Below are 12,573 nucleotides of genomic sequence, written 5' to 3'. Positions count from 1 at the left end.
CAGTGGAAGGGCATCCTGGGACACAGGAGCTCAGGAACCACACAGCTCTGAGAGGAAGCCTCCTCAGCGGAGGCCTTGCAGCTCCTAGGGGAGGGTATCCCCAGCTGAGCTGAGCAGCTCAGGGGTTTCAGCCTCACCTCCTCTTTGCTTCTTCTCTTTGACTTTTCTACTTGGCTCCTTCCAACTAGAGTCACACCGAGCAGGAAATCTCATCAAAGAGATTTATTGGAGGGTCCAAGGTGTGTTAGACAAATCCAGGGATGGCTGCCCTCTGCTCCTCCCAGGAGTGGACAGCAGGAAACTGGACCTTTGTCCAGAGATTTCCAGGTTGAGGCTTGATGGGATTTCAAGTCTTGAGTTTGGGGAGCTCGGGGATTGGTGGCTTTTTTCATGCCTCCTTTCCCTGCATCAGTCCCACGAGTTAGGGTGTTGAATCCTTTCTGGGTGCAGCCAGCTTTTGCTGAGACGCCATCTCTCTGGGGCTGCTGGGGGAAGCTGGAGAGGAGGTACTGCATTTGTGGACAGCTCCCCTTGGACATACAGATACCTCAGCTGGAGGCTGAAGCAGGATGGACAGCTCCTCATGACAGCAGTAGGCCGAGGCAGGAATACTGTCCTGGACAGCTCCCATGAAGGCTGCAGGCCTAGATGCTTCCATGCCTCCATTTTGACAAGAGCAGCCGGTTTTTTTTTTTTTTTTTTTTTTTTTTTGGGGGGGGGGGTAGTTCCTGCTGGGCCACCTCATCTCTGCCATAGCTGGAGAAGGAAGAAGGGACTGGCTACTCCTCTGACAGATTTTGTGGTGCTGTGCCTCTTTAAACATGTTTTCTCACACACACTATCTCCCAACGTATTCTACTCACCTGCTGGGCTTCACTGAATCCATCTTCACTGAAAAACTGCTTATAAATACAACCAAATCACCTTGCTTGAAGCAAACAAGTTATGACATGACCTAATTTGATACAGTGGTATAAACAAAACAATGAAATGATCCAAAACATCAAAACCAAACTGTGATCAACTGAAAATAGCAAATTGTTAAGTCTTATGAATTGGTCTTATAAATAACACAGTTCTGCACTGTATGTATTCAAATCTCTCTTCCCTCTTACTGGCATGAGGGGCAACCAACAATCGTCAGTATTAAATTGTAGGTATCTATAAATGCAGGCTAATTGGCAAATAAGCAACAAACATTAAGTTAAAATTTTCACTGCTAAATCAGAATAATATTCGTGATTTACAAGTACCATGTTTACTGAAAATTTAAAACTTTTAAATTTTTTAAAAAAATTTTAAAAAAGATTTATTCATGTATTACATGTAAGTACACTGTAGCTGTCTTCAGACACTCCAGAAGAGTGAGTCAGATCTCATTACGGGAGGTTGTGAGCCACCATGTGGTTGCTGGGATTTGAACTTCGGACCTTCGGAAAAGCAGTCCGGTGCTCTTACCCACTGAGCCATCTCACCAGCCCTATTTTAAAATTTTAAGCTATTTTGATAAACTGCAAGTATTTTCTAAAAACAGCAATTTTTAAAAAAAAATTGTATTTGTGTTGGTGTTTTGTATACATGTGTATCTGTGAAGCTGTCAGACCCCCTGGAACTGGAGCTACAGACAGCTGTGAGCTGCCATGTGGTACTGGGAACTGGAGCTACAGACAGTTGTGAGCTGCCATGTGGTGCTGGGAACTGGAGCTACAGACAGTTGTGAGCTGCCATGTGGTGCTGGGAACTGGAGCTACAGACAGTTGTGAGCTGCCATGTGGTTCTGGGAACTGGAGCTACAGACAGTTGTGAGCTGCCATGTGGTGCTGGGAACTGGAGCTACAGACAGCTGTGAGCTGCCATGTGGTACTGGGAACTGGAGCTACAGACAGCTGTGAGCTGCCATGTGGTGCTGGGAATCGGATCCAGGCTCTCTAGAAGAGCAGCCAGTGCTCTTAACCACTGAGCCAGCTCTCCAGCCGCAAAACAGCAGATTTTTAACAGAGGAAGTTGAAGAGCAATTCCTTATAAATCCACCATACAAAGTAAAATGTAGAGAAATTCCAGTTGTTTGAGCATTTATGGCCATTTCCAAACTGTCACAGCACAACTAAATGAAAGCAGGCAACAAAGCCACAGGCCAAGCATATGTCCTTTCACACTGTCGGTTAAAGAAGCTGGAATATGGAGGGAGCACCCAGAGCTATAAAGGCAAAGTTGGATCTACCCACTATGTAAAACTAAGAAAATGAAGCTGAACAAAACCTGCAAATCAGAAATACTCGTTGAACATGATGGCTTTTACACAGCTCCGTGTGTGTGTGAGCGTGTGTGTGTGTGTGTGTGTGTGTGTGTGTGTGTGTGTGCTCTAGTGCGTGCTCACAAGCACACCTATTTAGTTGGAGCTACCTTGCAGGTTTTCTTATTGCTTAAGCAGAATTTTTTCTAAAGGTGGATGTTTTCATCAAATACGGCACACGAGGTTGAGGGACACATGTGCTCAGTGGTAGAGGGCTTGCCTGGCATATGTCTGAGTTGAGTCCCAGCCCTGCAATTGATAATGGGGATGATGAAGCCCAAGAGAAAAATGACAACACATTTTTGCTGATTTTCAGGCATAAAGAAATTTTTCAAGTAAAAGAAGTGGTTTCATTAATGGATGCAATTGCCAGGAACTGTATTAAGGTCTATCAATGTTTCTTCCTTAGAACTACTCTGAAGTAACACTATAATTGTCAGCTTTTATAGATGAGAACGGGCACAAGTTAGGAATAAGCCAGGATTCAAACCTCAGGAGTGCTAGGCACAATGGCACCTATCTGGAGTGCCAGCTACAAAGAAGGATGAGGTAGGAGAGTCTTCTGAGCCCAGGAATTCAAGATCAGACTGGCAATGTAGTAAACCCTTCTATCTCAAACATATACATATAGTATTATATATGAACATATACAATTATAATATACATAAAATTATATATAGTTATTATGTATTTCAAGGATTCCATTATTCATCTTTTTTTTTTTTTTTTTTTTGGTTTTTCGAGACAGGGTTTCTCTGTATAGCCCTGGCTGTCCTGGAACTCACTTTGTAGGCCAGGCTCTCCTGGAACTCAGAAATCCGCCTGCCTCTGCCTCTGGAGTGCTGGGATTAAAGGCGTGCGCCACCACGCCCGGCGTTATTCATCTTTTAAAATCATAATAATAATTGTCTTCTTGCCTCAGGGCAAGCTGATACAGTATTTGTTAGTACAATAACTATTATACAATCAAGGCACACATATCAACTGATGGGACTCATTCTCCAATGTCCTATCAAGTGAAGTATCAAAAATGTGCAGTTTAGGCTAATGGCAAAAACCGAGATTACTATGCCTTGCCTAGCTAAGAACACAGTAAAGGTTGAAATCCTATTTTACAATAAAGGAACAAGCCTCCCTTTCTACTTTTTGAGACACGGTGTCACTTGATTGCTTTGGTTGTCCCCAAAGTATGTAGGCCAGAGTAACCTCACATTTAGATTCACCTGTCTCTGCTGTCTGAGCGCTGGATTAAAGTCAGGCCCACTTCACCCAGCACTCAATACCTCTAAGAGCATAAAACGCAATTAAGCATTAACTCTTCAAATATGAAAATGAGGCATTATGGTTTCTTCCCTTACTGTAGATAGTAGTTTATCTCTGGAAAAAGTGCCATCTGGGACAGGAGAGACGGCCCAACAGTTAAGAGCACAAGCTGCTCTCCTGAGAACCTGTTCCCAGCATCCATTCGTTCCAAGCATCCATGCCCGCAGGGGTTCACAGCTGCCTGGAATGCTAGCTCCAGGGCCTTCAATGTTCCCTGACTCATCAGGCACCTGCAACTCACATACACAATCATACGACTTAAGAACAAGGAATTAGCTGGCTCAATAAAAATACACAGAGCTGAAAAAATAGCTCAGCGGTTCAGAGCACTGGCTACTCTTCCAGAGGACCCAGGTTCAAATCCCAGCACCGACATGGCTGGTCACAGTTCCAGAGGATCTGACGCACTGACACAGATACATGTACAGGCAAGCAAAACATGCACTTAAAAACAAAACAAGTCATTTTTTATAAACTAAAATTAAAAAAAAAAGGAAGAAAAAAATACAGCCACAAGTAGGGTTGTTCCACCTTGTTCTCTCTAGGTTGGGGAAAGTGTTTGGAATGTGAATATAGCTGTGCAGGGGTGGCTCATGCAGAGGCAGGCAGATCTCCGAGTTCAAGGTTAGCCTGGTCTACAGAGGTCAAGTAGAGTTACACAGAGAAACCCTGTTTCAAAAGACCAAAACCCAAGTGTCAGAAATGTCAATTCTTTTCAATATTTAACATGTATGGGTGTCTTGCCTGCGTGTACTTCTGTGTACCACATGTATGCAGTCCCTGTGGTGGGCAGAAGGTTTTGGGTCCCCTAAAAAAAAGAATGATGGATGGTGGAAGGCTGTTATGTGGGTGCTGGGACTGAACCCTGCTCTCTGAAAGAGCATGTATGTTAACTACTGATCCATCTCTTCAGTCCTGGTTGGGCATCTCCCCACCACTTCCACCCTCCAGGTCTGGAAACTTTGTAACTCCTATATTTGACTGCATCAGACATAAGATCTCAAGGAGGACAGCTTACATCTCTTGGCAATCTGTTCTTGGAGTTTTTCCTTCCTTCATTCTCTTGGCTGTAAGTTTAGTATATTCTGTAGCTTGTTTTCTTAGTGCTTTGTTTCTTCAGAGCCCTACACTGGTGTCTGTGTTACAGGACAGGCGGGGTAACGAGATGCTGGATCTTAGGTGCTTTGGCACTTCTTTTTTTTTTTTTTTTTTTTTTTTTTTTGGTTTTTCGAGACAGGGTTTCTCTGTATAGCCCTGGCTGTTCTGGAACTCACTTTGTAGACTAGGCTGGCCTCGAACTCAGAAATCCACCTGCCTCCGCCTCCCCAGTGCTGGGATTAAAGGCATGCGCCACCACGCCCAGCTGCTTTGGCACTTCTTAATGCCAGGCACATCTTAACCATCTTAATTATCCCCAAAGCAGCAGCTACTACATGCAATTTCTTACCTGTTTTTTTTTTGTTTTTGTTTTTAACATTTATGATCCAACCACTCTTGACAAATGCAGTTTTAGGCTAATAAAAATCCTGTAAGCAAAGAGAAGCTAAAAGATATGAAAGTTCCATTTGGAGAAAAAAATAAGGATTGTAAAATATAAGAAACACATGCCAGCCGGACATAGTGCTGCATACCCTTAATTCCAGCACTCAGGAGGCAGACACAGGCAGATCTCTGGTCTACAAAATGAGTTCCCGAACATCCGGGCTGTCACTCAGAGAAACCATCTCCAAAAACAAGCAAACAAACAATCCCAACAAAACAAAAACACAAAAATCCTCAAAAAACAACAAAAAAACCCAAAAAATAACGTACATGATAGGCTCACATTAATAAAGTATTAATAATTACACTAACTTACAAAGGTACAGTTTCACTTTAAAAGCATAAAATTACCTGGAGATCAATATCCTGCTGCAGACTGTTAGTCAGTGCAGGCAGTTAGCCTAAGACCATAGATGAGCAAAGGACTCAACAATAACCACAGATAAATGTCTCTCCTCCTGGAAAAATGTTGAGATAAAACTGGTATAGAACATTTCGCATATATCACCTCAGATGGTTTGTATATGCTTGGCCCGGGGAGTTGCACTATTAGAAGGGTGGCCTTGTTGGAGTAGGTGTGTCACTGTGGGCATGGGCTTTAAGACCCTCATCCTAGGTTCCTGGAAGCTCTGCTAGCTGCCTTCAGATGAAGATGGAGAATTCTCAGCTCCTCCTGCACCATGCCTGCCTGGATGCTGCCATGTTCTCCAGTTTTGATAATGGACTGAACCTCTGAATCTGTGAGCCAGCCTCAATGAAATGTTGTCCTTATAAGAGTTGCCTTGGTCATGGTGTCTGCTCACAGCAGTAAAACCCTAACTAAGACATCACCTAATTACTACAGTAATATGCCACAGGCTAGACAATGCATCTAGAGCTAAAGTTTAAGCTAAGCTCTTAGCAACTGAGATGTCAGTTAATCAGACCAGTCACGTTCAGTCCAAAAGCAGAGGATGTTGAGATGACATTTGATTAAATTCTATAATGCTCAGAACTTTGTAACTGAAACAAAGCAGAATGTAAAGAGAAGGGATTTGGGGACTGAAGAATGGTGGTGCAGGGCACTTTGCTGCTTCTCCAGAAGACCTACCTGCACTTGGTTCAATGACAATGGCCCCATAGGCTCATGGTCTTGAACACTTGGTCCCAGTTGGTGGGACTGTTGGGGAAGGGTTAGGAGGCATGGTGTTGTTAGAGATGATGCCAGGAGCAGGTTTTGAGGTTTCGAAAGCCTCTTCCCATCCCCAGTGTGTCACTCTTCCTGCCTCCTCCTGACAGATCAAGATGTGCACTCTCAGCTGTTCCTGCCTTTGCTCAACCATACATGGAACGTGTGTGTGGCACACAGACCCTGGGGGCAGCCAACAGTTCTCTAATTGGGCTGGAACCCTAGCCAACTTACCCAGGGGTTAGTGAAGTCAGATCTTGTAGGAAAATCTACAACTGCCATTTTACTAAATCTGCATAACTAAATCAAATTCTAAATATTTGTCCTTGTACCTACAGGTAGATTCCTCACCCCCATCAAAGAAACTTCTCCTCCCAACAGATAGAGACCAATACAGAAACAACAATCAATTAAAATGCAGAGTTGTGGTATCTAGTCCTTTTTTTTTTTTTGATTTTTCAAGACAGGGTTTCTCTGTATAGCCCTGGTTGTCCTGGAACTCACTTTGTAGACCAGGCTGGCCTCGAACTCAGAAATCCGCCTGCCTCTGCCTCCCGAGTGCTGGGATTAAAGGCGTGGGGCACCACGCCCGGCTGTGGTATCTAGTCCTGATGGATACTTCTACAAAACATTCCACCACCCAAGGCTCAGTATTTCAAGAGTGGGTGGGAAGGCTCTAGAACCAGAGGATCAGGGAGTTGGCTTGACAACAACTTTGTCTTCTAGAAATGTCAGAGCTATACACACAAAATCTCACCAACGTGGCTGCCTAAAAATGACCAGAACAATGACAACACCAACAGACCCACCAATATGGACAAAGTAAAGTCCTTCAGGCCTCTTAACCTTACACAAAAACATACAGGCAACTAAGGAATGCTGAGTGAGATAGTCTTCCCTAGAGAAAAGCAAATCAACTGGTTATCACTGAGCCTTAGGTGGTGGAATGTAACATTGTACAGACTGAGCAGATTATATTTATGTATATAAAAGTACACATCCACTCACCTCCACACATACATATATGTGACAATTACAGAGAGTCCATGAATCTAAAAGAGAATAAGGGGGAGAGTACATGGGAACAAGAATATAAGGGAAGGAAAGAGGGAAATGATGTTATATTATACTCTAAAATAAATTTTAAATATTAAATAGGTATCCACCCTTTTTAGTTTGTTGCTATTTAACTCCTAATTTTGTTTTTGTTTTATAACTAGATAAGCACCTTGTTTAAGGCAGCTAGGTTGTTTTATGTTTGCATTATATTTAAGCAACTTCACAATAAAATTTAACAATTCAGTGCTATACAATATTTGATGTAGCCGGGCATGGAGGCGCACGCCTTTAATCCCAGCACTTGGGAGGCAGAGACAGGCAGATTTCTGAGTTTGAGGCCAGCCTGGTCTACAAAGTGAGTTCCAGGACAGCCAGGGCTACACAGAGAAACCCTGTCTTGAAAAAACAACAACAATAATATTTGATGTAACCAATGTCTCAAGTTGGGAAAACTGTCAGATCCTTAAAAGGTAAGAAATAAGATTTAAAGTAGTAAAAAACTAAAGGGCAATCAGTTCAAGTTCACTAAAAAGGATAAAAATTGGAAGCTGACTGTGACTGCTATTCCTGGTTGTCAACTTGACCATATCTGGAATGAACTACAATCCAGAAAGAGAGGGCACAGCTGAGAGAGGTTCTGACTGGCTTGAGGCAGGTGAATCCTCTTCCAGGGCAGGCCTTTGAGACACAAAGACACATGACTTTCATCCAGATCTTGAGGTGGGAAGACACATACTTTTATTCCAAACTTGAAGGCAGAAAAACACCTTTAAAATGGACCATAGCTTCTGCTGGAAGTCTAGACAAGAACACAGAAGGAAGCGTTTGCTCCTAGCCTGCTTGTCCTTCACCTTGCTAACACGTCCATTCTTTCACTGGCATCAAAGCCTACTTATTTGGGATTCCAGTATATATAGATACCAGATGAGCCATCCAGCCTCGCAGGACTGATCAACTACTGAGTCATTCCATAGTTCTGTGACTCTAGAGAACCCCTAGTAATACTCCAAATTAAGGCATCATGATCTTTAATTGTCTTTTTTGTCACCATTCAGATTCTGAAAAATAAAGTTCAACCAGACATAAAAATATCAAAACTCATGCAGAAGGCATTCGGGATGCTATGTCCAAAGGTTCATCTCATTTACCTTTATTTAGTCAGAACAAAATATCCAGAAAACAGAAATCACTAAGACACATACCCAGAAAAGGTAGTGTACAGAGTTTAATTACCATTTTCTCTAGTTTTGGATTTCTATAACTGTACCTTACTAGGCCACTCTGGCAAAACATAAAATGTGTAATTTCCCACAAATACATACAGTGCCCACTAGGGAAATCCTAGTCCTCTACTAAACAATTCTTAGCTAAAACATCCAACCCTCTGCAAACCACAAAATCAGATGCACTTTTTGTTACGTTTTTGGCTTTTGAGACATGGTCTACATAACTTAGGCTGGCCTTCAAATCATGATCTTCCTACCTCAGCCTCTATTTAAATAGTGGGATTTGCTAAGTGCTACCATGCCCAGCTGAACTGCATTCTTTATGAGAATACTTTTCTAAGAATGGTAAATTTACTAAAATTCCTGAATTTAGGAGGCTGAAGCAGGAGATTTGTCATGAGTTCCAGGACAGCCTGAGCCTTTCTCCCCAAACCAAAAAAAGGTAGACACGGTAGCAATGTAGTCCCAGTACTTCTACAGCAAGGTAGGGCTCGAAAACCAGGATCCTAAGAGCTTGAAGGCCAGCTAGCCCAGCTCTCTGGAACATGAACAAGAGACCCTGTTTAAACAGCGTAGAAGGCAGGGACGAGCACCTGAGGTTGTCTTGACTTCAACAATGTGTACCCGAGCATGTAGAAGAATGCACTCAAAACCACTCATACACACAGATCCCTCCCTCCCTCCCTCCCTCCCTCCCTCCCTCCCTCCCTCCCTCCCTTTCCTTCCTTCCTCTCTTTCTTTGGAACTGTGGCCAATGACATGGCTCTATGGATAAAGGCACTTGGTGCCAAGTGTGACTGAGCTGAGTTTAAACCCTGGACCCACATGGTGAAATGAGAACTGACTTCTGCAAGTTGTCCTCTGAAACCCAACATGTCACTTGTGCTTTTAATCTCAGCACTCAGGAGGCAGAGGAAGGCGGAGCTCTGTGAGTTTGAGGCCAGCCTGGTCCACATAGTGAGTTCCAAGGATAACCAGAGCTATAGTGAGACCATGTCTCAAAGAAACAAACAAAAAAAGAATAAAGAACATGGTTGCTCTCTGACCTTCACACATGTGCTATGGTGCAAGTGCTAACACATCCAACCGTCACTGGAATTGAAGCTTACTCATCTGAGATTCCAGGACAGACACACAGCAATAGTTATCAATGAACCAACCAATGCTGCTACGGCCTTATTTTTAATGTGTAATACTGTAGCCTAATAGTTTAGTATTACTTTCCATTAGCAAATTTATGTATTATCTATTATCAAAACATATTATTTTTCAATAGTATGTAAGAAACATAAAAATGGCTTTAAAAACAATCAAGGACCACGAGACTCCAAAATATGTAAAAAATTTAAGTTTGATACAAAACATCATACATTACGAACTGTAACCAAATTCTTGATTTCAATTTTAAATGGTAAAGCTAAAGTTTCTTGGAATAAAGTTATTTCATCCTAAAATAACATTTTCTAATACTCATGATTAAATTTTTCAATATATATTCCTTTAAATGTACCTGCTGGCTTTTTGCCTATTTTCTGGGTGGTACGCTGCCACATCAAACCTTAAAGAAAGTTAACGAACCCTTTAACTTATCACTTGAAGTTTATTTTGCAGCACTTTTCTTCAATATCATGTAATTTACTGATCGCAACTGTTTATAAATGTAATGCTTGGCCTTTGAGACAATTAAAAACCTTTAAATACCAAAATTTTACATCATGATTTGTTTAACTTAAGAAGTGTTAGGACGTTGAAAACTAATAGATTTAAAGCAGAAATGATGACTTCCACAAAAACCAGGCACTCTTCCCGAACTTCAGAAGGGAAGGGAGACAAGGAAAACGGTGAGACAAAAGAACGAAGGCAAGACAGGCAAGAATATCCTTCTTCCCCGTTTGCAAGAGGGAGAGAAAGTGTGAGGTCTCAGCAGATGACATCATCCACCTTGTCAGTTCCTAGTAAGGGGGCGTCTTTACATGTTATTGAATCCCATCATGCCTTTCATGTTGCCAGCAGCACCCTGCTGAAACTGCCGCATCATTGACTGAAGGCCGGCCATGCCACCTAGAGGGAGATGGGAGGAAGACAGGTCGTGATCCTGCAGGCTGAACCTGTTACAACTTTTGCCTGAGAACTTTAACTTCTAATGTACTTAGCAATTAAGTCAGGACTTAGAGAAGTGCTAAGTGCTAAGTACTTACTATGTGAAATGTTTCACATATAGTAATTAGATCGACTTGTCACAATCTCCTGATGAATATTACCTACAAACTTTACAAAAGGGAAGTTTAGAAAGTTTTAAGGACTTTTCAAAGATTACACAGTAAAAACAGAATTAGAATTTCAAAAATTCTCTAAATAAAGACACCCAACTCTAAAACGGGGGAAAGGTCAGTGGAAGAAGTATTAAGGAAAGATGACCAGTCCTGGGATGGAGCTCAGCTGGTACAGTGTCTGCCCAATATGCATGCCCAAGACGCACGAGGCTCTGGGCTCAATCCCTAGTACTCCAGACCTGTAATCCCAGAGCTTGGGAGATAGAGGTGGAAGTCAGAAACTCCAGATCACACTTGGATACAGAACAATGTACAGCTAGCCCGCACTGTCTGACAACCCATCTCGAAGCAGAGATGATGAAACAGCTTGCCCACAAATTGCACCTGATGGGCCGGACACAGTGGCAGAACCTTTAATCCCAGCATTTGGGAAACAAAGGCAGGAGGATCAAGCTGGCCTTCATACCAACTTCCAGGGAGGGCACTGAGAGCTACATGGTGAGATTCTGTCTCAAATCCCCAGGTAATTAATTAAAATAAAATAATTTTTAAAAATTAGGAAAAAATGGGCTTGTCAGATGGCTCCATAGGTAGAGTGCTTGATTGCTGCACGAAGATGAGAACCTGCATCTGGACATCCAGCACCTGCATATAAGCTGGGCACGGTAGCCAGGGATTCTATAATCCCAGCCCTGGGAGGTGGGAGAACAGAGACACGGGGATCCTTGAAGCTCAGTGGCCAGCCAGGAGTCCAGCTGAGACAGCAAGCTCCAAGTCATTTTGGTTAGAGACACTATCTTTAAAAAGTGGAGGGCAATAGAGAAAGACACCTGATGCCAATGTCAGGTCTCCACATGTACACACGTGCATACACCACATAGACAGACACACCATACAGGTGGCAGCAGAGGACAAAATAAAATCTCAGTTTACTTATAAACTACAGAGGTGGCTCAGTGAGTACAAGTGACTCAAGCCTAATGACCCACATTTATCTCCTATGCAGAAAGTTATATCAGCAGTAGGCATCTGTAATCTCACTGCTCAGCAAGATAAAGACTTGTGGGCCAGCTAGCCTCAACTACACAGTGCAGCAGCAAAAACGAGACACACTGCTTCCACAAGGTAGAAGACTCTGAAGTTGGTTCTTCAATCTCCACAGGAGCAATGCAGCATGAACACACACACTCACTCCATATACATCACACACACACTCAAAGGTTTTTCATACTGTTCAAAACCTTCTCCTTATCTAGAATGATTAAATAGTCAGTTGGGATTCAGATGGTCATCTCCCTTCAGCCTTTAAACAGGTTTTTATATATCACTACAGAAGGCTTACCATTAAACTACAACCCTTGTATATTTAACTGTATATTACAACTGACCAAGAATTTTATATTTACCCATGTGATGAAGAACTCGTGGGTCCATCATTTTGGCCATTTGTTGGTTTAATTTTGCCATCTGTGACTGACTCACATTCTTAGACATATCACCGCCTGATAAAACAAAACATTTAATTAGTATATAGTGTGGTATAGAATACCATGCAATTTACTAATCTTTTTCTCAATTACATTTTTTTTTTTTTTTGAGGAAAACCACAAGAAATTCTCTATAAAGGATCATTTGAAGGGCTTTTCATTGTTGTTACTGCATTAGCCCCGGGTGGGCTGGAACTCACTA

The 12,573-nt window shown here is 42.4% G+C and overlaps 1 protein-coding gene across 1 annotated transcript in view; it reads right to left on the bottom strand.

The window, feature by feature from the left end:
- Positions 1–9,318: 9,318 nt before the first annotated feature.
- The window catches only part of Srp54b (signal recognition particle 54B), a 34,110-nt gene continuing 30,855 nt past the window's right edge, over positions 9,319–12,573 (bottom strand). Inside the window, exons 15-16 of the mRNA NM_001100109.1 lie at positions 12,291–12,386; positions 9,319–10,672 (exon numbers count right to left, since the gene is read on the bottom strand). Coding sequence (NP_001093579.1) covers positions 10,581–10,672; positions 12,291–12,386 — 188 coding nt within the window. The 3' untranslated portion in view covers positions 9,319–10,580. The remainder of the gene's footprint in view (positions 10,673–12,290; positions 12,387–12,573) is intronic.

This window comes from Mus musculus, chromosome 12 (genome assembly GCF_000001635.26).
Source record: "Mus musculus strain C57BL/6J chromosome 12, GRCm38.p6 C57BL/6J".
Lineage (NCBI taxonomy): Eukaryota > Metazoa > Chordata > Mammalia > Rodentia > Muridae > Mus > Mus musculus.
Note: the sequence above shows the minus strand (reverse complement) of the source record. Positions and strands in the feature narration are given on the sequence as shown.